Source organism: Morchella sextelata (assembly GCF_020137385.1).
Source record: "Morchella sextelata strain SCLS chromosome Unknown scls_19, whole genome shotgun sequence".
Classification (NCBI taxonomy): Eukaryota; Fungi; Ascomycota; class Pezizomycetes; order Pezizales; family Morchellaceae; genus Morchella; species Morchella sextelata.
This window is the reverse complement of record NW_025408634.1, coordinates 64,034-90,947: the sequence shown is the minus strand read 5'-3', so window position 1 is coordinate 90,947 and position 26,914 is coordinate 64,034. Positions and strand designations below refer to the sequence as shown.

Here is a 26,914-nt window from a genome sequence, read left to right as displayed (position 1 = left end):
GGCAAATAAACTTATCGATTCTAACTAGTGCCCATAGATGTTGGGGCTAATTCCGTCACTACATATCACTCGGCGAACGGGTTAGGGTTTGTTACTAACTTTAGGCTGATTGTATGACCAGCTGCAGTCGTGGTGACACCGCTCTAGGATTTGAATTAGACGGAGCCGAAATACTGTTGGGCGGGGGTGGCTTTTTCGTGATCATAGAAGATGGGATATACATTTGAGATACTCTCTCGTCTGCGTGCATGGAAGATGGGGAATTGGCAACGATATTAATGTGATAACGTGTAATGATGATTGATAATGATGTCCCTTTAGTACTGATTCTCAACACTAGTATCGTTTAGGATCTACTTGGTGGGGGTCGCCGAATGGGGTCCATTATATATGATACCATCAATACCAGAAGCAAAGTAGACGTATATTAGCATAGCTTGTGGCCTTAATGACATATGGCTGGTTGCGTTGATATCCTTGCATACATGTAGGTTTTGGTTAATGGAGATAATAATTCAAGCTAGACTGTAAATAGAGGCGGCGAGCGTTCTTACGTTTCATTTCCTTCTGTGGCTCATTATCTCGTTGTTAGTGGGTGGGAGACCTCCGGCACCACCATTTGCGTGCAATGAGAATTGTCGAAAGCTTTAACTCCTCTATATTAGAGGAACATAGAAATGGTAGAATGTATACATCACGGGACGCAGGTAAAGTAAATACTCTCAGTGTTGATATTTGCTTTGAAAAGAAGCCAGCTTTCCGGTCATATTCCGACCCGGGGGCAAAGCAGCGGGCATACTCCCATTTTAATGCTCAAAAAGAGGAACAAGCAAAGATAGAGTGCAAAGAACAATCCCATTCAAGCAGAAGAAAATACATATTGAGTGGTCAAGGAGCTTAAAACCAAAAAGTACATACATTGTAAACACAAAGGCTACTCTTGCACTCGATGTACTAGCGCTAACCCGCTACCTGCTGCCTGCTGCGGCTCCTGCTGCCCGCTGAGATTGAGATTAGATTAGATGCGATCATAAGCTAAAGCCCTTAAGCCCAAGAATTTGGCCGTTGTTGTCAACTTGTATCCGTCAACTGTCCTTTCGCTCCTCCATGCTTTCTATCTATCCATCGATCTCCGTTGCATGAATTGAAACTCCCATTCCCTTACTCCCTCCCTTCACATTTACTCCCATGGTCTTTTCCTTCCTTCTTCCCCGGCCAAGAGCTCTTTGTATCCTCATCATTTACACCAGATTCTATCCATCACATCTCGTTTTCTCCCCTCTTTGATACATCCATCATCATCGTAATTCATCCATCATTCATCACCCTTCTACCATCAGCTTTCACACCAATCTTGGTACCCAAAAGCCATCAGTACCGCTGCTGACACCAGGTAACTAACTGTCGCCATCGATTGTACTGCAGCGAGCAAGAGCGGTGAACAGAAACTACACATTCTACAGCGATAATGTACTGTCTTGGCTGGTAGGGAATACTGTGAACACTCTCTGTGTTTCTCTCTGTATGTATCTCCTGTTTTAAGTACACAAATATATCCGTACTGGTATCCCACATTTTCATCTACTTTTTATCCCCCGCCCCCAGTACTTCCAACTTTTAATACCTACTTCCGCCTCCAACCACCGCACCTGTCCACTCTTACCGTTCTCCGCCCAATCCCGCTGCTTCTAACACCCCACTCTCTTTATCTATCGCTCCCCCTCTCCGCTTGAACCTCCGCCGCTCCTATTTTCTTTTTGATTCTTATCCCATTTTTTCTTGACGCTTCGGAGTCGGAATAACTTCTAAGTATCGTGTCCACTGGTACTGCAGAGATCGTCGGCGCCGGGAAAAAAACATGCATTTAGTAGCGGAAGCGTCCTTTCTCCTGCGCCATGCGCATTACCTATGCGCATAGCGCTCTCCAAGAATCCCTTCTGGTCGTAATATCGAAAGCATCGTATTCAAGTTATTCGATGGCGCCATCGGCAAAATATTAGGCCAAGAAATAATGCGATCTGAGCGGCCGGTCTTACAAACTACTTCCCTTATGGAATATCATAATATGTTACTAACATCTAGATATAATCTCCGGATAATATAAATAGTTATAAATCACCGCTAACATCTAGATAAATCACTGACCGATAAACACAGATAAATTATGAAAATTAAAGCTTGCCTTGAGAGAGCCGGATAACCCTAACCCTAGGAAGTCAGCGATGGGCTGCAAGACAACATGGACCTATTAGATAACCTTTGGATTCTTAGCCCAATCGTATATTGGATGGTGATCGACACAGAGCTACCATAGATCTATCAATATCTGCTTAAGTATAATGCTTGCAACTTTGGCACACTTAATCAAATTCTTACCACAGCGTTATCCAGTCTCACCATAACTAAAAAAAATAAAGAAATAAAATGGACTGCAACAACCAAACCTTACGATTTTCTTTCGTCGGGAATCGATCCCTGCATGATACCCAAGAATCTACACGGAGAGGAGAATTCTAAATAAATGCCGGAGCTATGGCTGAATCTCGCAGAGACGAAAATCAAACGCTTTCCAATTTGTTAGTCAACAGATTATTGACCACAATGGACTAAAGAAAAAAGGCCCCTCTCCTCGCTCTAAGAGTACATGAATTGTAGTAATTGCCAGAGGAAGTTATTGGACAGTGAGATAATCAAAAAATAAGTGCAACACTCCCAGAATGAAGGGAAATGCAGACCTTATTGTTTGCACTGGGCTACAATGGAGACGCCTCAATTCTAAAGTACTGGGACTGATCGCCGGCTTTCAGTTATTGACTGGTTGATCGCTGAATGAGGCCTAATATTTCCCCATTCGACCTTTGATTCGGAGGTCTTGCAATATCAGTTTTCGGGAGAAAATGGAGATGGATAAGCTAAAATAGAATATTGAATGATATGCAACATGCAGTGCTAGACAAAAGACTACCGTTCAAAGAAACCAGAATCAAACAAATTTCATATGGGTATCACCAGGAATATTGGAGTCGCGCCCTCTATGCTCATCAATTTCCGAGTCTTTCGACTTCTCCGCAACGGTGGATATCGATTAAATGTTGTGAGGCCTAGATAGAGGCGAGCCGCGGGTGGAAATTAACGTCAAACAGTTGCCCGTACCGACACATTCGTTTTTTAATGGATATTCACATAGCCTTTAATTTTCCACATGGCTTCTATTACTAGCTCTAAAAGGCTGGTGATACACGCGCCGATCGTTGTAATCAATAGCACTGAGCTGTTTCCTTAGAGCATGGATGATATCGGGCCTGAGTGGAGTATCTGATCGGTGACTGTCCAAGGACGTATGTACTCAGCGGATAGATAAAGGTGACTACATGAATGATCTCAGAAAATGATCGAGAAAGGTCCTATCGGAGTCTTACTGGTCATGGATAACGGTGACGACAAACAAGGATAAGAATTAAAATGAAATTCAATAAAAGCACCATATGCGTGGTTTCCTCGCCGCTTACATGTGCGATGACTATGGCCAGTGGCGGTCCTGAAGATTTTTCCTGACGAGCAAGTCTTGAGCATGTATTTCATCTAATCCACGAGGTGGGTTCAAGTGAGTCTTGAGATATATGCGAGTTTAATACAATTCCCTGTCTGGATGACGCATGGCCGATCACCCTACACAACCCGCCGCCGCAGAGCCTCCATGATCGGAATCCTCTGGATCAGGTAGCTCTAGGTGGTGGACGGAGATATCAGTTTATCCCCGCAAGAAAGAAGATGCTTCCGGAACAATCCCATGGCCATGGGGTATAGGAGAAAGAGACTAAGACATATTAAGGCTTCCGTTGCTTATGTCATTAGAAAATATTATCTCGACGAAAGTGGAAGGGGTGTGGCTAACGATTAATTGACCACCAATCACAGTTAGCCAAGAGATATGACCAAGACTCGTGGATATTTTCACTCGCGAAACAATAATGTTGAGCTGATTAGCAGAATCAGTCCTTAGGATTTCTCAGGCTACACTGATAGATTCACTGTAAACTCCTGAGATGTTCAACGAAGCACAGCATTCAGCTGAGTCTAAAAACTTTTTACATAATTTTATTTATATTTCAATAACTGCCAAAGCTCTATAATACCCAAACGCTTTCATCATCCTTGCTCACCCATGTCTCCCCTAGATCGTCATCCTCCTCTTCTCCATCAATCCCATCATCATCATCATCATCCGACAGGTCATCTCCTTCTAACCCGCCCAAGCTTGCCTCTACAGCATCCTCCTCATCCTCACTATCACTATTAGAGTCATACCTATCTACTGGTCCCCGTCCAGCATACACCCTCCACTGGTTCTCCTTCAGCATCCCCTTCTCAATCTTCCTACTACTAAACCACCTAAACACAACCTTCCGAAATTGCACCGCATACACCTGCTCCCCTGGCGCCTCAAACGTCCTCCCGAACCCGCGACACAGCTTATGGCTCGTGTCCACCCCCGCCGTCATATCCATCCCCTGCATGCTCGGCAACCCCGTCGCATCAATCGGCATACTAACCTGCTGGCGATCCGTACTCGTGCTGCTCATCCCTGTGCCGAACCGCGCATCAACAACCGTGTGGTACCCCGTCACCAAATACACGCTGTCGCCATCCTCAATCGCGTCCTGCAGCCACCGCCGGATGGAATGATGCGCGCACGCAGCTTTGAACCATGCGCCGCTGTTGCACAGCGCGTAGGTGTATGCGATCGTTGCGGAGAGGTCGATCTGATGCTTGGATTCGTGCTCGTAGGAGGCGCTGAGGAGCTGCGTGAGCCGCCCGCGTAGCTTGAAGGCGTTGGAGGAGGTGCGGAGCTCGGTAAAGTTGCGTTGCGGGTTTTTTATGACTTCCGGGGGAGTGGGGGCGGGCGGGTCGACGTAGTCTTCGTGCGGGGCTTTGATGTTGAGGATTAGGCGGCCGAGTTGGACGGCGCTGAGGGGGAGGAGGGAGGCTTGGAAGGCGGAGGTTGTGGAGGTGGACATTATGCGGGTTTGTGAGATTTGGAATATGTGGGATTTAGATGTGAGTTTTTCTGGGCGTTGTAGATTTTGTTGATTTTTTAGAACTTCGAGGCGGAGCTTGTGAGTTTTTGTTTATGAGGAATTTTTGTTTCTTAGATGTGGGGGGTGGGGGGTAGGCATATATACGGCGTAGGCGGGATTTATGGATACCCCTGCCCGGGGTGCATGTACGTATGGATGAATCACTTTCCAGCCACACTAGCTTGGCTGTCACTCCAGGAATAACAACATGGTGGTGTGGTGGTGTGGTGGTGTGGTGGTGTGGTGGCTCGGAGTGAGGCTGTGCCGCTGGTCGTGGCTGGAGTGTTTATCCTCTACGTATTCTTGCTACGTGGAATATCATGATTGATCAGAGGGAAATAAGGGGGAAGAGAACGAGAGAGAAGGTGGTACGTAGGGCTCTATTTGCGCTACATACTTGCAAGACGTGATTGTGTTGCTACTATTCATATCTCGCTCTGCCACAGACAGAAACGAACCTCTGCAGAACAATTCACAAATCGACATGTATGTACTAGATACATTAGTACTCTAGGTAGAAGACCTTTCAGCTGGCCATGGTACTCTACCTCTATCTCTAACCTTTACCGTAATAAATTACTAACTACCATCTATATCTCTCAAGTGGTGCATACTCCAGGTAGATGGAACCCCGTCACCTAGGCTGCAACACAACTCCACTTGCAAGCTTGTACCACCTGCTTACTTCCCCCACACCCACCGGTATTTCCGCACTCTTCACATGGCAAACCACAGATCCCCATCTCTGCCGACATGGCATTCGCTTCATCCATCATCCAGTTCCTGGATCCTCGATCGATCCACCACACCGCCCCGCTCTCACCAGAGGATATAGCGCATCGATCCCTGCAGCTGCGATGGGGTGGTTACTAATAGAGCTGAGATGGCATGATGGGGGATGACTAGCGGCTTGCTGGCTGACTAGATGCGGTGGCGGCGGCTTTGTCAGATAACTGGAAACAAACGATCGGACGGACGGACTGGGTTGAGAGCGTAGGGGCTGTATCGCGGGATATTTGTGCGACCGTCATGTAACTACCTGGGGTTGTTTGTATTTTGTACTTGACTATCTACCTTGACCCTGGAGCGGAAGATGTGTAGAGTAGATTGCAGTCCTACTGTGAACACCGGACATGTGTATGGGTATGGGGAGAAATAACTCACGAGAAGTATCTGGAATCGTTTTTTTTATTGTATTACTCTTCCTCCCCGGCCCGGTCTTCGGAGATGGGAGTGGGGGGATGTATAGTTGTTAGCCATCTATCCATCTATCTAGAGTAGCTCCTTTCCCTGTGGGACGATACTATAGGGCCGGCGGGGCGGGACGGGCTTTGTGCGCATTGATGTTCTGGAAGACAGTAGTTGTTTCGCCGCGCTTCATGGGGTGATCTAGCCTTCTCTAGATCAGATCTATGCTCTGCTACCTTGCGAGATTGTGCAACACTCGCAGTGGTTTGGTTTCGGAATCAGAATCAGTGCTGACTGTGTCGCAAAAGCTTGACGATCGACATGTGTATGTTCATGAAGTTCAGCCTCAGATCTCATACCATGCCATGCGGGTCGGTCAAGTCATCCCGCCGAATTCAAGCGAGGGGTGATATAAACGTTCCCAAGCAGCACTTTCCAATTGGCCGTTGTTCGATCAGTTGTCTGTTGTCGGAGGTCGGGCCGCTCAGTGATCGCCCCGACTTCTCTATAACTACATGTAGCGCGGAATGATCTGTAGTAGAGCGCACTTCGCACAACGGACGGCGTTGCAACGTCAACCCGCACTTAAGCTTCCCCACGCGCGCCGCGCCCGCTCTCACTTCACGTCGGCGACCAATCGTATGAGATAGCGAGAGTTGTGGGGTAGACTGACTGATAGACCCCACCTCGTTGAAGGAAAACACCCTATTTACTCTATTAATTCTGCAGCGCTGCACTGGCCAGCTAGTAGATCAGCGTGCCGATCGCTATCCTGCAGAATGTTGTCATTTATATCTGGCCAATCGATAGTGTTCCGTCCACCTCCTACATATCCCCCCTACCCCCCACCATCCTAGTCCGTGAGATGGACAGGGGCGGTGATTGAAGCGCTGCACAGCCACAATATACCAACAGAGCCTCACGGCTGCTGCGGTTTGGCAGTGGAGTCGCAGTCGAGAAATGTTCATGTAAAGGGGACATACGTCCCAATTTTTTCTTTTCTTTTGACTTCTGCTTTCTTCTGCTTTCTTCTTGATTTTGGAGTTTGTGAATATAACGGTCTCGAGTATAAAAAGCTACGAATCTACAATTTTGCAAAGTTTACAGAGTTATCTATACCTATTGAACGGACCGACTGGACAAACCTCCACGAATACCTCCTACAACCCAAACCACCAGTCAATTAATCACCGATACCCACAATGGTATCCCCCTCGCCCTCGCCCACGGGCGAACGACCCAGCGCCTCCCCCTCCACACCCTCCTCCTCCCCACCACCACTGTCCCGCTGCTCCTCCTCCTCCAGCATCTCCGGTGACGTGGTGCGCGGCGCCCTCACAGCCCAGAGCCTCCCGGCGCACACGGACGACCCCGCGCGCTACATACCGCCGATGGACCACCTCGAAGCGCCCGACAACGAGCTGGCAAAGCTGATGCGCACCAAGGACACGCGCGAGCGGGAGATGGGGGAGGTATTGCTGTCGCTCATGCTCGAGAGCACTAACATCAGGCAGGCAACGGCATTGAAGGATCTGCCGGAGCTGCAGAATGCGATGATTTCGTATAGGATGCCAACGAGGTTATCGCTTCGGCGGAGCGGGGAGAAGACAGTGGTGGTTAAGGAAGGGGGTGAAGAGGAGGAGGAGGAGGAGGTGGAGGAGGAGGAGGAGGAGGGAGGAGCGCAGAAGGAAAAGAAGAAGAGGTTTGAGTTAAAAGTGGTATGTTGCAATATGGATCTAGTCTTGATAGCCTCTTCTTTTCCTAGACCCGTACACAATGCTATCTCCATTCCCCAGTGCCCTGCTAGGCCACCGATCGGGGAGCTGGATAATGGAACTCGCTCTGGGTCAAGCTCGAGGCCGTTATGATGCCCCTGGAATTACCATAAAATTTCCGGAGACGTTAGTAGGATAAATTGAATACTGCTAACGCACCCACTCTTACTATAGGAAGGAGAAATAATGACCACCGAAGCTGCACAGGCAGCCGCCGACAAAGCTATCGCTGAGCTTGGTAATCTTGACTTTAGTACTGAGATTTCAAAGTTACCGGAAGAAATAGAAAGCAAAGGTAAATGGAAAGGAAAGGGTAAAGAAGTGGCCACAGACAGTGAGGACGCGGGCGCGGTAGGTTTGGATATGGATGTAGACGCAGGTGCGGATGCAGAGGATGAGGTGGTGGAAATGGACCTAAGCAGAGGCGTGGAAGAGTCACGGAAAAGAGCGAGGGACGAGAACGCCGGTGAGTCTTCGGGTTCTAGTAAACCTGTTGTAAAGTCATTGGTCCAAGAGGGAAAGGAGGAGATACCCGCACCTGACCTTGGCCCTGCCCCCGACCTCTGGCCGGCACCCATCTCTGAAGAAGAAGCCGACGCCCTTGACGAGGAGGACATGAATGGCGGCGTTTTCACCCCTAGCTCCTTGTCGCTTACCCCAGATATCGCACTCGCAGTGCTGGAATCCGTGCCTACCGAATCCCCGCATCGCCCCGTGGCCCATTACATCCTCTCGAATGCCTACCAACAGGAATTCCGCACCACTGGACACACTCCCACCATCAACTCAGCCCTCCACCACGCGCAAATCGCCGTCTCCTTACTCGCCCCCCCGCGGCGCATACGCACCAACGCAGTTATGAACCTCTGTGAGATCTTCAACCTTCGTTATATCCATACCAACGATGTCACCAATCTCTCTGCTGCTATCGGGATGCTATCACGCACACTAGAAGCTGGGCACGAAGGCCGCGGCATCCGCCCTCTCGTCTTCCATTTCCTCTCCCGCCTTCACGGCTACCGTTACGACGCCCTCCACGGCACCGACGACCTCGAAAGGTGTATTGCACTCGCCGAAGAACTTGCATCCTCCATAGAACGTTCGAGCGGCAGCTGCAGAGTACCCGGTATAAACATAGCACAGCTGCACTTCGATATAGGCAACCGCCTCCGCGAGCACGGTGACATCGACAAGGCAATCGAGCGATTCGAGCTTTCGGCCGCCCTCAGCGACAACATCAACCTGCGCGCGGAAGCACTGGGCGCCCGGGTAGACTCCATGTTTTTGCGCGATCGTAATGATACAGTGGCTATTCTGGCCGGGCTGCAGAGCGGGATTGAGGTGCTGCCAGCTTCGCACCCTGTGGCGGCCAACATGAGAAGGAACATGGAGAGCCTTCTCAACGTCAGAAAGGGTGATGATATTTCTGATCTGCAAGCTGAGATTGAAGAGGGCGACGGCGATGTTGAGACGCTGACCAAGTTGTCCCACAGCCTGCTAAGGCGGTTTAAGCGCCTCGGGGATATTAAGGATTTGAATAGTGCGGTGGAGCCTGCGGAGATTGCGATGGCGGCGACAGAGCGCGAGGATGAGGAGTATGCAATGCGTGTTGGCTTGTTCGCACATATACTACAGGTACGGTATGAAAGGCTAGGGGAAAGGGCCGATCTAGATAGGTCGATCGAGACGTGGGAGCTGGTCGTGGAGGCGACAGAGGGGGAGGAGCAGCGTACGGCGAGGACCAATATGAGTCAGGCGCTGTATCTAAGACATAAGCATGAGTCCGGGGGCGTAGTTGACTTGGACAGGGCATTGCTTCTTGCACAGGCGGCGTTTGACGGGATGGAGAAGGGGGAGCAAGAATATGCGGGGCGGCTACTGAACCTGGCAAATTGCTATACGGGGAGATTCAGGGTGCATGGAACAAAGGAGGACATTGATACGGGAATTTCCAAGATGAGGCAGGCACTGGAGGCGTCGGCAGAGAAAGGGAGTAGTGCTGACAGGCCGGGCATAATTGGGAATCTGAGTGCGCAGCTGCTCCTACGGTGGCAAGCATTTCGTGAGTCCCGGGACATTACCGAGTGTATAGAATACGCGGAGAGGTCTTTGAAAGAAACTTCAACGCGCTCGCCGCATTATGCAGAGCGGCTTCTGAATCTCGCGACGATGCTGGATGCTCGGGGCCATCGTGAAGATATCGAGCGCGCCGCTCGCCTCGCCCGAGTTTCCCTGGAGTCCATTCCACAAGGCCATAGGATCGAGGCGGGGACGATGGCGGTGCTGGCCAGGTATGTCCAACATCTCCACAGAGGCGCGGAGGGACTCAACGCGGCGGTTGAGGCGGGTGAGAAGGCGGCGGCGGCGGCCGAGGTCGGGCATCCGGATCGTGCACCTATACTCGGGACACTCGCGGCAACGTACCGTGCGCGATACGAGCGCCTGGGAAACGTGATGGATCTGCACCGCGCGGTGGAGAATGGATATGCAGCGGTGGCGCACTGCAAGGAGTCGACGGCAATGAAGGGCGACTTTCTCAGCGAGCTGAGCGAGTCGCTGAGCATCCGGTTCAGGCGCATCGGGGCCAAGGACGATATGGCCATCGCGGTCAAGACGGCGAGGGAGGCGCTCGACTGCACGCCCGTCCAGCATCGAAGCCGGCCTGAGCGGTTGATTGAGCTCTGCCAGCGGTTTATCGAGAGCTTCAAGGCCGGCGGAGAGGAGGAGAATCTGCTCAATGCCATCACGCTCGGGAATCTCTGCCTCGAAAAGACCGCCGAAGACGACCCCGATCACTCTCGCCGCCTCGTCATCGTCGCCGATGCCCTCCATCTCCGCCACAGCGTGTACGGCGTCTTCTGGAACGACCTCGACCGCGCATTGATCATGACCGAAAATGCGTTGACTCTCTACAGGGGCGGGCGCATAACGGTGCCAGAGATAAAGCACCGCATGGGCAAACTCCTGCGCAGCCGCTACCGCCGCGGCCGCAGCATTGCCGACATCAACAGCGCAATCAGCTGGCTCGAGGCCGCAGCAACGCAGATTGACGATGAGCTGCCCGTGCGCGCCGACATCCTCGACGACCTCGCCCGCTCCTATCTTATCCGCTACCAAGCCCTAGAAAACAAAGGCCCTGATGGCGAGTTCTCGTTTGTCACCTTCCGCGACCTGTGGGAGATGACTCTCGCGCCACCGCTCACCCGAATCCGCGCAGGAAAGCGCCTCTGCGATGTCCTTGAAAAGTCAGGCAGGTGGAGCGAGGCTGCAGACATATTCGAGAAGTGTGTGGAGCTCATGCCGCGGGTCTCACCGCCGTCACTGGCGCGGGAGGACCAGCAGGCGCAGCTCAAGCTTCTCTTTGGGATCCCGACGCGTGCTGCAAACGCGGCGCTCACAGCTGGTTATGGCGCGGAGAGAGCACTGAGAGTGCTGGAGATGGGCCGCGGCATCATCATGGGATTTGTTATCAACTGCCGCAGCGAAACGACCGATCTGCAGGCTGCGCACCCGGCATTGTATGAGGAGTTCAATTTGCTGAGGCGCGAGCTCGACAGCACGGCAGGATTCTCGGCAAAGAGCACAGGGCTGGCAAAGGAGCTCGAGGAGCTTTCGGCGGGGAGTGTGTCGGCGAGGAGGAAGCGCGCAGCGGAGCAGCTTGAAGAGGTGCTGGCAAAGATCCGCACCCTAGAAGGGTTTGAGAACTTTTTGCTTCTGCCAACAGGGGCAGAGATGCGGAAGATGGCGGAGGAGGGGCCGATAGTGGTGTATGCGAGCGGGATTGACCGGTGCGACGCCATCATTGTCACGGCAGACGAGATCAAGAGTGTCTGCCTTCCAAAGTGGGAGATCAAGGAGGCAGTTGAGCAGACGGTGGGGTTGGGCGTGAACGTGGTGCGCGGGAAGGTGAGCACCTACGCGCGGAGGAACAAGAAGATGAATATTGCTCTGGAGTGGCTCTGGAACGTCGCCGTGGAGCCGGTGCTGGCGGCGCTGGGGATCGATGGCAGCGAGGCCGTGATGCCGCATGTGTGGTGGGTGGGCAGCGGCGCTCTCAGCTTTGCGGCTTTCCACGCCGCCGGAATCCACACCGCGGGCTCAACACAGAACACAATCAGCCGGGTCATCTCCTCCTACATCCCGACCATCAAGGCACTCACCTATGCCCGCAGCATGCGGCCCCCGACTCTTCCCCGCGGCTCACCAAACGTCCTCCTTGTCACGATGCCTACAACACCCGGCGAGAGCGACCTCCATGGCGTCGAGCAGGAGGCCTCCTGTATCAGCGAGATTGTCGGCGCACATTCTGCCACTAGCCTCACACACCCCACCGCCAGCGAGGTCCTTGATCAGCTCGCATCCCACTCCGTTATCCACTTTGCCTGCCATGGCATTAGCAACCCGTCTAACCCCTCCGCCAGCGCGCTCCTTCTCCACGCGAAAGACGGCACGCAAGACAGGCTGACTGTGCAGACAATCTCCGACGCAAACACGACAACCGCCCAGGTTGCGTATCTTAGTGCCTGCAGCACGGCCGAGAACTCGGCAGTGCAGCTGGCGGACGAGAACATTCATTTGGCGGCGGCGTTTATACTCGCGGGCTTCAGGAATGTGGTGGGGACGCTGTGGGAGAGCTCTGATGATGCGTGTGTGGAGGTTGCAGGAGGGTTCTATACCGGGTTGTTTGTGGATGGGGTTGGCTCGGGAGTTGCAATGCATAGAGCGGTTGTAGAGTTGAGGAAACGTAAGCCGCAGAAGGTGTTGATGTGGGCGCCGTTTATACATATGGGTGCTTAGGGTGTTGGTGGTGTTTTTTTTGATTCTGTTTTCGCGGATTCTGTTTTGTTTCCATAGTGGGTGTTTGGTTATGAGCGGTGATTTTTGGGTTGACGAACTTCTTGGGCCTTTTTTCCTATTCTTTTTACTCTTAGGTAGCGGTCATTTCTCTTTCTGTATGTTCTGTAAGATTATTACAAGTTACTTTCCATTATAAATCATGTAGCCGGTGGTGCAATATGTCGAAAAGCACGGCCTGGAACTTGGGTTTTAGGCTGGTGGCCGCCTTGTCAATAGTGTCGATAGTGGTATCCCTCCTCCTCCTCCATCGGGTACGGTGACGAAAGTAAATGGTTCTGATGCCTACATGTATCTTCTCATTCGAAGTTAGTAAACAGCGCTGTTTCTAGGTATAAGCTTTCTGGTGCACATTGAGTAATAAAACGCCATGTTTTGATAGATCTGACGATGAAACGCAATAAACTGAGATTACTGACGCTGTTGATACTGCTATAACAGTGGTAGCCACATGTCACGAAGTCGAGAGAATTACTCCCAGAAGCCAAGCAAAGTGCGTAATGAGGAGCCAGAAGAGACATTTCGATAGTTCTATGATGAGGTCGTTGAAAGAATTAATGAGTACTCCGCCGGTGCTCCTGATGAGGATGTGTGTGGAGGGGGTGAAAGGTGAAAGTGAAAGGAAGGGAAGAGAGAATGAGACAGGTATCATGAAATTAAGCTTTACCCAAGGTTCCGGAGTTCGCTTAATCCCTAGCCCCGCTTTGCACCATCCACGAAAACGTACAGCGGTCCTCTTGCATCTCCGTTAAGAATGGCTGGCTTAGTCCAGTGGCATAAGCATCACATCTTATCACTCAATTCTCCATTTTAAAGTCGTGGTTCGAAGGCAGGTTTACAGGAATGTGATTTGTGGTGAACACCGCAAACCTACGCTATCCGCTGACGCAGGGTCTGCATAGACCGATAAGAGCCCAGATGGCGAACTCAATGGTTAGCGGGCCTAGAATGGGGCGTCGCTGGTAAGGGGCTGCTCTATATATAGCCATTAAACTATACCTCTCTGATCACAACTCCGTATTTCTATCTCTTGCCTTGAACCGTGTACGATGGTGTCTCAGGCTACGATCATTGGTTCTAGGAAACTAGTACCCCTCCCCCGCCTCTAGTATCACAAAGTTCTGGGAAAATCCAATGCAGGAGAGCTAGGGTGATACGCGGGGTGAAAACACTAGATAGCAGCATAGAATGGGCGGAAGCAGAATCATCGAGTGATATCCCATGAAGAAGATTAACCTGGATATAAAGAAGCATGATGCGCTCAGTGTAGGAAATAGGTAGTGGTCTTATACATGATTATTATAATAGGAGAAGGGAGGGGGAATTTGTTTCATCGCTTGGTGATGGTGTTGGTATAGTGAGGGGGATTGACCACGCCCCAGACCGGGGGAGACTAAAAGAAACGTTCCCTTCTAATAACTTATAATGAATGAGTGGGCAGAAAGAAGGAACGAAGAACTATACCCCCGATAGAGGTGGGGAGATTTCCCTATCACAGACAGACAGGGAGGACTCTGCCTCCTCGCAAGACGAGAATATGGCCAGTACAGATGAAGACATGTATAAAGAAGTAGAGGAGAGACTGATCTTTCATACCTACATATGTCTATGAAACTAGCATTCTTTTGAGTCAGCATCTCCTTGGAAAAAGGAAAGGAAAATAGGGTATACGGCACTCTTTACCGATTCCCGCTTCTGAAATGGCAGGTGTCGCCCTATACCAAAGATTAATGAGGCACCAGGTGATTTGGAGGTACTTCGAGGTCCCAATACATGCGGTGAACGTACATCGGATGCAGTCCACTGTCGTTGTAACGTGGAGGAAGATATTGGTGACGGCTTGTCACTAAGGGAGGGCATGTAGATAGAGCGAGGGTTCATATGGAGACCCGGAGTACTAAAAAATGTTTTGATCGCTGTTACGAATCTACCTGTAGCTAGTGGCCATTTGTAAATTCTTGATTGCACCTCGTCATCTATGGCTGTGTAGGATAAAATCGTAAACAGAACGGAACCTGCGTCACAGGTTCTCACTCGGTGTTACTTACCAGGCGATTTCGTGCTTTCAATGTACCCAGTGCCTACCGCTACAACCATTATAAGAGAATTGAATATCATGACCCATTTGATAGATGTTACAGCTTTTACAACCCTCTTCCTGTCCACAGAATTCTATCCTCCACGATCGCTAGTCAAGCTGCAGCTGGTCAAAACAGATCAAGAAATATAGAAAGATTATGAAGTACTCGTTAATTAGATTTAATATGTATATAATATGGTACACTCTATTTCTATCTAATTACATGCTCTAACCGCATTCAGACTCCTAATATATAGAGTAAATACAAATACAAATGTGGATACATGTACAGAACCTAACGTCTACATGTATTGGTGAATTCATAAGCGCAAACTCAAGACCCTTTCTCAAAGAAAAAGCCCGGTAATGGGACTAGTTTGTAGAGGCAAACAAGTCCTTGTAGAACGCTAGGTAATATATATCTATAGCTATCATCTATTAACCTGTAAGCGTTGGATCATGTCGCGCGACTTGAGGATGAGTTCCTGCGCCGCTGGTTCCCTCCTTCCATCTTCCCATGCCGTGATCTTAGAAATATGATCCACTCTGGTTATGACCGTCTCTCTAAGAGGGATGAGGTGAGTTTCGATAAACTGATTTTGGTGGGATGCAGGGGCGCCGGCCAGTCGTGGATATTCCAGCACCAGGCGGGAAAACTCTTGTAATTCATGTTGGGCCATGATGACCTTTTGCGGAACACATAGAAGCGCCGTTAGTTTTAGACCTACGGTTGTCAGACGGAGCATGATATCCTCGAAGCGGTGGTAGTCCTTGTAATCTTTGCTGGTCGTGCTCCGGATCTGTGATAGCAGGCCTTCGTTTGATTTCTGTTGGGGTGGACTGCCGCGACTTGGGCCAGCTGCGTCTAAAAGATGTGCATGTAGTCTCACGAGCTGTTCACTTGCCGGGAATACAATCTTCTCCAATATCTGAGCGTCTTGTCTTGACTGCCTTTCCGCATCCAACGGTATACCCCCATATTGGCCGAGAATCTGCTCACAGGCCAGCAGGTGATGATTCAACCTGTGAAGTCTCTGCGAAAGGCGGAGCATCCCGGTTTCTTCCTCAAATCTCGTCCAGATCTTGAAGACATCATTTAACCCAAGTTTTCCTGTTTTCCTCTCTGTCATTCCCTCGAAAATGGCCTTGGAAGCGCTTTCGACGGTTGTCCATAGATATTTGGCTTCTTGGAGTTTACTTTCGTCGTATGGGACGTCTTCGGGGGGGCTGACTCCTGGTATGTACTTGTCAAGAAGTGCGCTGAGCTGTCCGGAGAGGATGAGGGCACTTTGAAGGTTCCTGAACACCTGTTCATCGAAAGGGTGAGGACTCTGAGATAGGCACGCTTTCATGATGTTGAATGTCGTACCCTGTGAATAGAGTTCTTGCATGGCTGGGGTTGTGTTATGTGTGATTTCTTGCGTACGTTTCGTTGTGTGGTGATAGTTTTCGTGGAGGAAGGATATTCAGCTTGGCTGCACCGAATTTATATAACGCGCTTACCGGTTGTCTGTAATACAATGAACGAAAAAGGTCCGAAATGAAGCATTTCTGTACGTTTGATTGCAGAATAATCACTGATATAAAGTGGCACATTTCTACGGTAGAAAATGCCTCATATACTAGTACGAAGCTCTGCCGGAGGAGTATGCGAGAATATGGATTAGCGCCAGCCATTCTACTCAACCCTAACTTAATAAAATAATGTCACTCCTTGAACGGCTTCCGATCCTGAATTTTGAGTTCAGAAAAGCTCCTCCCGAATGCCGTATAATACAAATTGAGCCCAGTCCTAGAGCCAACTGCGCTATGGCGCTAGCTTTAAGGACCCAATGGAAAACGAAAGAGATATCGAGGGTTATTTGCAATCTTAGAAACCGGCATGGTTATATCTATACAGAAAGGTATGGTCTCATGGAGTTTCTCCAAACTGACCCTTAATTGGTGCATAATCCTGCTCGATAGAAATACGGACTATCACTTATTCTATATAACAAAAGTCGTAATACAATGAGCCTGAGACAAGATATAATGAGTTCAGTGAACTGGCTTGACATGCATGAGTACTCTATCAGAATTTGAAAATATGGGAGAGATTCACAACGCAGCGCTTGTACTCTCCAAAGCCCGCCTACACTTAATAAGTTAGCCTATCGGTTGACAAACAAGCGGAATCATAGATTCTCACTCGCCTTGGTTAAGCCGAGTGATGAGATATGACGCCACTCCCCATCCAAAAACATTAATGCGTCTCTTATCCTAAAATGTCTATATAAATACTACATGTACCATCTATATCTGGGGTCCTTAGCTTATCTACTCTCGTTGTCCCATCAGTTAGCTTGTCTTTCCTGTAAAATAAAATTCTATCTTAATCTGAGTCCAACAGTTTTTAGCTAGGCGGGATCCGTGGTACAGCATTAAACTACCTCTACTTACCATACCACCATGCCGGATATTGCTATCTAAACACATTATGGGAAGAATATCGTGTTTAAGCAAGCAACCCTAACTAACGGTGGTAGTTATTTCATCTCATCTTTGATGCTTTAAAGAAGGAGACTCAGACATTGATCCACCTCAGCTGCCCTAGTGATGCTAGCCATAAGAGAGCCACACAACACATGGACACCCTGTTGACTACATATATGGCTGATCCTACTTTAAACCACCGTCGGCGAAAATTGAGGCTGGCTCGGCATCATTCTCCCCCGGCATACAAGGCAGTCTTTCCATCATTGAAACTTTAGGTATCGCAGTTTTTGCTACTGATCCTCGAGATATAGAGAAATAAGTAAAATAAAGTTCGCCACGAAAAACAATTCTCCTAAGCTTGCCCGGGTACATCCGATTGCGTCAACACAGAAATAAGTAAAACCAACGCGTACGCTGGCTGTATACATAGTGGGGCAAGCGGGAGAAATATGTGAAATTGATAAGGAAAAACGATCGGAATAGATTCATCAAAAACATCCCGCGCCAATAGAGAAAGAAGCCACACCCGCCCCCGGTCCAGGAACCCCATAATCAAAGGAGTTAAAACCAAAAACCAAAAACCAAAACTGTCCCCTCATTGAGCTCACACACTCATGCGCCAGTATGAATAAACGGTGACCACAGGAGGGGTAGCTTTGGCTGCTCGTCCCTCAGTTTCTTGACTGCACAATGGAAGGCTGCGCTGACCCTCCTATGCCCACAAACACCGCCGGAAAGCTCATCGTCGAACAGGTTACGGTAGAACTCGGTCGAGACCTTTAGGCAGGCACCGTCGTCCGATTGCCACATGTTTGCAAGTACATGGCTGAACCCAGCGAGTTGGAAAGTACTGGCAATGTGAAGTGCCTCATCTTCATGCTGCTTCCACTCAAGTTTGGCGGTAGAACAGGGTGACAAGTACGCTATCTGCGCTCGTTCGATGTTGATATTCGAAACCGCCCCTGCTGTTAACTTATTAATATCGGGGGTGCGGTCCCCATTCGGCCTGTGAAGTAAAAAATGGCTATTTAAAGCATTTTTGGTGTCGGAAATTCCGTGACATGCAAAGTGAATGGCATTGAACGATGGAAGTTTTTCGAGTGTGGCTTTGGCGCTTGGACTGTTCAGTATCTCCGTCCTAACACCCTCCGGCGCCAGACCCGCGACTGACCCAGCCTCACTATCAACACTAACCAGAGACGAGTGAGCAGGAGTCTTGGGCATGGCAATAATGAGCAGGCTGGAGTCGCTGGCTTGGAAAGTGAAGGCCTTCTCGCGGGCGTAGGAAAGAGCTTTGAGCGTTGGAATATAGGAGCTAATTGCATTAGATAATGTGTTCCTAGTTGATCCAGGAGAGTGGTCGCCAGCGGCATTGAATGTTGCAATGGCGAATCTCCCCACGCCAATCCACCATATATGGGAAGGTTGGATGGATGACTAGGAGGACTAGGAGGAACAAAACCTTGGGCTTTCAAATCGTCAATGACTGACTCTACTGCTGCATCCCATAACCAAAGAAGCAAGTGTTCCATCTTCTCGTTTCTCCATCGATATGTACTGGCCCCCCCGGGAATGATGTTTGTGTTGAGCCTTTGAAGTCTATCTATTGCGTCGGGGTGGAGGAGTTTTGGAAGCGGTATAGACTTTATACATGAGCTTGTAGCAATTATCGCGTCGCTCCGAAGGCCCGTACATATCATAACCACGATAGGGCCATCTTTGGCAATTTCAATGAGATCCTCATATGAAGGTGGTAGCTGGAACTTCTCAAATCCCGGTAGACTTCGGATCTTGTGTAATGTCTTTGTAAGCTCGTTGGAGTCGTTCATTCTCTGGCGTTTAAGCTGTTCTCTGGTAGCACTCTGCTCGAAAATACCCCCGAGAGTCGAAATATCTAAGGCTCCCATGCATATGCCAGCGCCTATCGGAGAGTCCATACAACTACGTAGGTCGTTGAATTTGAGCAAAAGCTCTGGATTTGTCCTCTGCAGCTCTTGAAGGTTTCCAGTACTTCTGCAGTCAATGGAAAATCCTAGGATTACTCCTCGACCGAGTTCAAGTGTAGACAAGCAGCGAGCTGCTGTTTTCCCTGCATAGATACCTACACCCACCGCATTCGCTCCAAGATCATCGAGACCACCTATAGCTACCTGCATCAGTTCTCGCCGTTCGTTGCGGCGCAAGTGCTGCGGACTGAGTATGCGAAGAAGAGCGATGCCTTCCTCCAAGATCTCGAAGGCTTCCTCAAACAGCGGCAAGTATTCCTCCGCTGGGCTTGCAGGAGACCGTATCTGGTGACCAAGCCCGGTGACATAGAGAACGAAGCTGGCGTATTGAGCAGCGCTTATTCGGATACTTGTACTCGCAAACTCGCACCTCAAAGCTTGCTTGTTGAGTTCGTAAACCTCCTTGGCCCTCTCTAAATCGAAACGCCCATGTATTTCAACGTCATGCTTAAGCCAAAGCGTGGATAGATAAACAGATTCTTCCACACGCTTTACATCCGAGTCTGGTGGGATTAATATAAATGCCTCTTCAGCTAATTCAATTGCATGTGATAGACTATCAGGACACTTCTTGTCTTCCTCAAATTCGCGGCGAACAGAAAACAATTGGGCACAGGTTCGTAGATGAAAACCCCTTGAGGGATCGTCAATTGAAGTCCTTTTCACTATTGTGCGTAATGTACGAATTAACGGATCGATATCGTCCAGCGATCTGGCCCTCGACCGTTTGGTAATCTGGGTCTGGTTTCTGAGACAAAGCCTAAGTCCGGTTTCTGAGACAAAGCCTAAGTCCCAGTTGGAATTGTAACTTTAGGCGTTGATTCTCCTCTGGAGAGGTAGCTATTGCTTCTTTGAATAAACGGATAGATTTCGCGATGTCGGATGGTTTCTTAGAGCGGATGTAGCGCCAGCTAATCACTTCCGACAAACTATACAGGCACTGAGCCCGATCCGGGTCATCTGGTGTGAGGAGCTTTAACTGCTCCTCATGTCGCTCTATACCCTGCTCAACGTCTGACATCTCGGATAAGACAACCCCCCTTGTGCAAAATGCGCGTCCCAGGGCTCCTAGGCTGTTTGCCCGTTTTTTTGTGGAGACTGATCCTATTTGTGCCATCTCATGAAGCACATCGATAGCAGCGTCTATGTCTGCAACGGATTTGGATCTCTGGAACTTGATAACCAAAAGGTGCCCCAGAGAGTACAAGCACCTTGATCGCCATTCCTCGTCATCTGGTGGCAGAGCTTTAGTCGCTTGCTGAAAGAGACTGATGCCCTGCGCAAGATCATCCATGTTGCGACTCCTCATGTATTTATACGACTTGGCAAATGCTTTGGCTGCTAACTGCTCCGACTGTAGGGGCAGATCAAACGAATTTAAGGATATTTCGTCATACATCTCCGCCAATCTCGCTTCATATTGGGACTGCCCCTCACTATACTCGTCGACACAGGAAAGGCTACTCATTGTGGCGACAAGAAGCAGGGATCGGCGTGGGTGATCCAATGGTGCCACGGACAGCGCTATCCGGAGAGCTTCAACAGAGCGGTCGATATCGACTGGGTTAGAAGTGATTTTGAACTTCTTACGCCCGTATTCACCAAGCCTTATCAGATTGGATATCAACGATGGGACCCTGCTATCATCCTTCGCGATGAGGTCTATAGCCCATTCAACATCTGCCAATACCCCACCCACAAGGAACCTCTGGAAGAAGTAATCCCCCATCCTCTGCACCATACCAGTCCTTCTAGAACTCCGTTTTCACGCACGGTCGTCTCTGAAGACATCAGAGACGAGGTCTATGAAGTTCAAATCATCCATTGGACCTTGCTCGTCAAGTGCGAAGTCCACAGTCCCACCGGTTATCAGACCTAGCGGGGATCCCGCTGTCGGGGTTCCACGGTCGTCGAGTTTCATGGTGGTTGAGCTAGCAGAAGTTTATTGGTCTCCTCTGGTTAGCTTATTCGACACGCGCAGAAGGGGACTCTAAACCTTCTAGAACCTTGCAAAAAATAAGAAAAAAAACCCGAGCGTGCAGGATGCGTTTGTTTTTGATTCTCCTTTCGACTTCGGATCTCCTCATTGACGGGTTCTGTGCCATTAGTGTTGGCGTCACGACTAGTCTGGTGCACTGGGGGGAGGGGGACCTTATAATGATCCGTGGTATTTTATGTATCCCGCGCAAAGCCTTATTTTCCTTTTGGTGACGGCCTCTAGCTAGGCATAGTAGGCTTAGACCTTACCATGCACTCAAGATCAGCATCCGGAGATGAGCTTTTTATTTTTAGGACGGGGAAAGCTATTTTTACGCCATAGCCCACGACTGCATGCGCAATTTTGTACCTAGAATTAAAAATTATATGATTTATAAAAAAAAGAAAGAAAAAAAAGAGGTGGCGATTATCATTAACCCATATTCCAATAGATATGTATGTAGTGGCGTATCGGGTTCTGCCTAGAGGCACTGATCATGATCTATGTAGATCACGGTGTATGTGGTCAACGGAAATAATTAAGGTTAGGCTAGAAAGAAACTCAGAACTTGCTCCTTCTCAATGACCCTACCAGAACACAGGAATGGTAAGATGTTCTGCACATCATGGAGTCACTGCCCAAATATAGGCCACGCGAGTAACTGGTGAGAGAGAGTGAGGGCGGCCTAAAACTCGACAAGATTGCAATTGAACGGGCAGGACCGGCCAGGCTGCCAAGGTATATAGACCAGGTCTATATAGGGTGGTCTGTGGTTGTCCTCTTATAGGGCATGTGATTCGGCCCCTTGTCTTAAGGTACATACTACATGTAGATACATATACGTAGTTGAGCCGCAATTGATAAGATTTAGGTGCATGGGAGAGCTTCGTTCGACTGGCTGCCCGTTCCCACCTCTTAAAACCTATATAAGCCGACACAACTACATACATACCCGTTACATATAGTACCAGGACAGAAGTTTTGGTACTATACCCTTTTTACAGCCAAAGTAGCCATGTTTAGCTACCCGAAACAACCACCCATTAACCTCATCAAAAAAATTGCAACTCTTCAAGGGCACTTGGAAATTATCTCACGACGGAGTTCAGAGAATTCTAGAATTTTGAGCCCATTCTTCAGGCATGTGAAATCTGAGTTTTAAAGTCATGATTTGAGTGTTTCTGATTTTAAGTATGGTGTTCCCATACAAACTTTGCGTTGCAATTAACGGCAACCAAAATTTACCAAAACCTCTGTACCCCGAATGTACATGTATCGACATGAACCCCGTACCTACATCATTTATAGGTGCATGTACTAGGTATGTTATACGTTATCTCTTCCGGATTCCTGTGCTAGTTGCAAGTACAGCGAGAGGTAGAATTATTGTAGAAACAGGGGTCTAAAAACAGGGTTTCTATGGCTGGGCAAGCCAATAGAACTCCTCCCATACTTCTACAATAATCTTACCGCAAGCTGTACCTGAATTGGGGCGAAGTTGACGTTTTCAAATTAAAGCAGGCCAGCTGGCTGTTAGCTAGCTGCCGCACCCTATAGAGAGTCCAGTTAGGTAGATGTGCTCTGCAAGTATATACAGTATGCAATACTAGCAGTTCTTTCCAAAAACCCGCAAGGCTGAGCCTACCCTCTAGCCAGTTGAGCAGCTTGCATGATTCCCTTGTGATTCGGATTGCATGCCTTGAGGATTTATACATGTAATAATCTTTGGCTGCCTAGGACTCAAGAACACCTCCATGTGAACGCACGTGGATTGCGTAGCTAGATATCGTTTTGGATTAACCAAACTTCGCCCGCCTAGGCCTCAAGAACTCATAAGGCCAACATTCCGGAAGTCCTCACATATATATAACTTCCAAGTACATGCGCCTTTTGAAACACCACCCCACCAGACCTCTCAACTAATACCAGATCTCTATTACTCCCTAGCTCTTTCACCGCAATATTTATAACCCTACCTAATGTCTGCCCCCCCGTCCGCTCCCCCGCTCTCCTACATCGCTACCCCCGACACCATCACCCTCGGCTCCCTCTTCACCAACCCCCAAAACCTCCACCAAAACCTGCACGACTCCTTCCCCACGCGCACCGACCTGCCCACCCCCATCGTCATCAAGCCCTTCGGCATCTACAAGACCTCCTCCACGCTCACCAAGACCTCCAAGCTCCGCTCCGCCCTCACCGACATCCTCGCCCTCGCCGCCACCTCCTCCAACACCTCCGCCAGCGAGCTCTCCGCCCCCGAGAGCGAGCTCCACACGATCCTCAACCACTCCGCATGGCTCGCCGCGCAGTGCCGCAGCAACGACACCCGCAGGTGGATCCAGGAGCAGTGGGCCGGCAGCAGCGACATCTACCTCATCGTCGGGCTGCTGGTGCTCAACAACGCCAAGCTCGTCGTGCAGAGCGGCGTGACGACGGACGGGCTGCGGCAGGCGCAGATGTCGTTTCCGGCGGGGTTTGCGTTGGCGTGGGCGGGGGTGGGGCCGGTAGGGGGCGCGTCGCTGGTGAAGCGGGTGAGCAAGAGTGTGGAGGGGGAGTTTGAGGCGCCGGGGAGGAGCGTGTTTGGCGTGTGGTATTGGAAGGTGAGGGTGGGGTGGTTGAGGAGTAGGGAGGTAGAGAGCAGTAGGTTGGCGGCGAGTACGACGTGGAGGCCGTTGTGGCATTGGAGGGGGACGGAGCAGATGGCCCCCTGTTTATCCATGATCCTCTACCAGCGATGGGCACAATACAAAACAAGACGATGCTTGCTGATATTTCGTCTATTCTCGTAAACTAGAGAGAGGGGGGGCCTCGGAATTGCCAACACTTAAGCCATATATTGTGCAAAGTCTGGAGGCGGGAATTGAAGGTCACAGGCATTTCCAATTTCCGGTATTGACTAGGGTTAGGGTTATGTGGGTGATCCTTCATAGCAGTTCACGTAATTACTCTCCAAGAACAGTGATTTGCTAATAAAAGGCCGCGGGCTTGACATTTTGCACGGCGTTGGCCGGTAGTGCTGGGGCTGGACATGGATGCTATTTCTTCTTTCATGATAGTAACAGTAGTTAACCCTAGTGTAAGCTCTCGAAACTTTGAAGTCGGTATCAAGCGTCCGGTAGGGAATAGTGATGCCAACAGCTATATAGTGCGGTATATCAAGGGTTATACGGGTATATAAGAACACTGATTTGTACCGTAGTCGAGCATACAAGATATATAGACAAGCAACATCAATCAAGCAGTCAAGAAAGCAGCCAATACCCGTCTATATTTCCAATAGAGACATTTCGAAATATCCGAGTGATCGACAGTGACCTAGTTATCAACATCAAAGCCTTCTGCTGAAAACACCATCGAGTTAAAATAGTGAGAACACAAAATGTCATTTTATTCCAATTCCCCGTAGTACTATACACCTGTCAAAACCCCTGGTATAGGGAGCCGTTCGTATTTACGTATACGGTTATCTGTATACTTACAGTAGAGGTTCATGATGCGATATCGATGCCGTATACAGTAGAGGTTCAGGACGTCGTGGCGAAAACGTGATAACAGCGTAACATTAAGGGGAGGTTAGTAGAGTATTTAAGGAGCCCACTTCCAAACCTGTTAACAGAACCATCATCTATCGAATTACTTCAATCTACCCACTTCCCCAACCATCTGACAGTACGTTTACTCCAACCAACACCCCGAATTCCAATCCCTGGTCCCATCCGTCGCATCATCACAAGCTCTCACTCGCCCCATGAGCCGCCGTCACACACCTCCTGGCCCAGCAGAAAGTACGTACGTCTCCCCACATACCATCACAAGTCCAACTGCCCCACCACTCCGCCCCCATATCATAAAAATCACGGTTTAAGATCCCCCTATCGTACATCATTCCCTATTAATTGCCCGCACCAGTATCGCTAGTCTGCTAACGCGACCGCGGCGCAGTCATGGCTGCTCACTCGTCGCGGGCGGTTAAGCGAGTGATGCATAATGACCCACGAACGGGACGCAAAAAAACGCCTCGGGTTCCCGCAATGCAGCGCATGCGGCTCTAGAAGACAGAAAACACGCGCTCGTCTACACGCGTACGCACACAACGCCATCGAATCTCCCACCACACAACTCCACGGCGGGCATGCCAAGCATCACCACACGCACGCAACTCGATCGACTTCACCGCACCCCCGCATCACTCTAACCTACACAGCGAGCGGGCTGCCTTGGTACTGCAGCTATGTCTACTAATGTTATTCTAGACTCTAAAAACAAAGGCAGAAGACCCAGCAGTCTGGCCCATGTGTTGTGTGCGCGGGCGCTGATTCGCTGTGTCGGTGGCATCCCTGCTGATCGTTGGCGTGGTGGGTTAGCGGCGTTACGTCAGCGAGCCTTGGATGCTGCTAGCGGCTTGTCGGATCATTGACCTTCGGGGGTGAGGGATCCGGGATGCGGTTGGTGTGGTAGGGCTGGCCATGGGAGGATGGAGGGATGGTGATGCTTTGGATCGTGAGAGATGTATTGCACCAGGGAGCTGGTAGTCCGCAGTATCGATCCTGACAATTCGAGCATATGAAGAAAAGAGTATTTCCAGGACACGTGCACCGCATATGGACATTTCCGATTACTTCTCTGCACTCGTATTTACATATACCCAGCTAATCCACACTCGTTGCATCCAGCAATAGTAACAAGCAGGGATGCCCACCCGAATCGGGCCATACCAAGCATTCGCTCCCTGGGCGACGCGCAATTAACTATTCCGGCCAGCGAGTACGCAATGGAGGGCAGATCACTCGTATTCGGCGCTCGAGCAGAAGATTGGAGTGCACTGCTGTATCTATCTATCTATCGCTATCGCTATCGCTACATCATCACCACTGTACTGTACTCTATACCGCAGACATGACTGTGTCCACGCTCTGGCTATCGATAAGTCCAGCCTGCAATACATCTCTAGCAGTGCACTGGGATATATAGGGCTCATTCTCTAGAGTAGAGAAGAACACCCATATGTATGTACCAGCCCAGGCGAAAAAGCCATACGGCCCCTGAACACCGGTTGACAGCCGTTAGACACATCTTCCCTCCCTCCATCCAGCCAGCACTGCCACGTCCATCTCCTGTCGTCTCTCCCGGATAATTCGCAGAAGCAATCCCTGCCTGCCCACCCTACACTACAGAGCCAAGCTTTCGCACCCTCCATCCATCCATGGATTACGAAACACAGCCTCACGGAACGGTTGCGTGCCATCCGAGCATGCCCACCACCTGCACGACGGTGTCCAATGGGGTGGTGACAATATGGCGGGCAGGGTGGGTGGGTGGGTGGTGGAGGGCGTGGGATGATCCGGGTGCCCGGGGATATATAGAACCGTCTGGGAATATATCTGGTGGTGGGTGAAGAGTTTTTTTCTGTTTGTTTTTTGTGGGTTGATATATGCACACCTCTTCCTCCGCCGCTACCTCGATCGTTACTTTTAACT

General features: G+C 49.8%; 5 protein-coding genes across 5 annotated transcripts; 2 read left to right on the top strand and 3 right to left on the bottom strand.

Annotated features, from left to right (window-relative positions):
• Positions 1 to 4,127: 4,127 nt before the first annotated feature.
• H6S33_004936 (uncharacterized protein) lies at positions 4,128 to 5,018 on the bottom strand (the record flags this gene model as incomplete). Its single annotated transcript, XM_044836477.1, has 1 exon — positions 4,128 to 5,018. One exon carries the CDS (start codon positions 5,016 to 5,018, stop codon positions 4,128 to 4,130), a length of 891 nt encoding a protein of 296 aa, XP_044690149.1.
• Positions 5,019 to 7,468: 2,450 nt separating this feature from the next.
• On the top strand, positions 7,469 to 12,838 carry H6S33_004935 (uncharacterized protein; the record flags this gene model as incomplete). Its single annotated transcript, XM_044836466.1, has 2 exons — positions 7,469 to 7,984; positions 8,216 to 12,838. 2 exons carry the CDS (start codon positions 7,469 to 7,471, stop codon positions 12,836 to 12,838), a joined length of 5,139 nt encoding a protein of 1,712 aa, XP_044690148.1.
• A 2,568-nt stretch (positions 12,839 to 15,406) lies between these two features.
• Positions 15,407 to 16,327, bottom strand: H6S33_004934 (uncharacterized protein; the record flags this gene model as incomplete). The annotated part of the gene is made up of 1 exon (XM_044836454.1): positions 15,407 to 16,327. One exon carries the CDS (start codon positions 16,325 to 16,327, stop codon positions 15,407 to 15,409), a length of 921 nt encoding a protein of 306 aa, XP_044690147.1.
• A 1,735-nt stretch (positions 16,328 to 18,062) lies between these two features.
• Positions 18,063 to 21,377, bottom strand: H6S33_004933 (uncharacterized protein; the record flags this gene model as incomplete). The annotated part of the gene is made up of 4 exons (XM_044836443.1): positions 18,063 to 18,765; positions 18,942 to 20,241; positions 20,318 to 21,118; positions 21,230 to 21,377. The coding sequence occupies 4 exons, from the start codon at positions 21,375 to 21,377 to the stop codon at positions 18,063 to 18,065; spliced, it is 2,952 nt and encodes a 983-aa protein (XP_044690146.1).
• Positions 21,378 to 23,413: 2,036 nt separating this feature from the next.
• Positions 23,414 to 24,226, top strand: H6S33_004932 (uncharacterized protein; the record flags this gene model as incomplete). Its single annotated transcript, XM_044836432.1, has 1 exon — positions 23,414 to 24,226. The coding sequence occupies one exon, from the start codon at positions 23,414 to 23,416 to the stop codon at positions 24,224 to 24,226; it is 813 nt and encodes a 270-aa protein (XP_044690145.1).
• Between the last annotated feature and the right edge of the window lie 2,688 nt (positions 24,227 to 26,914).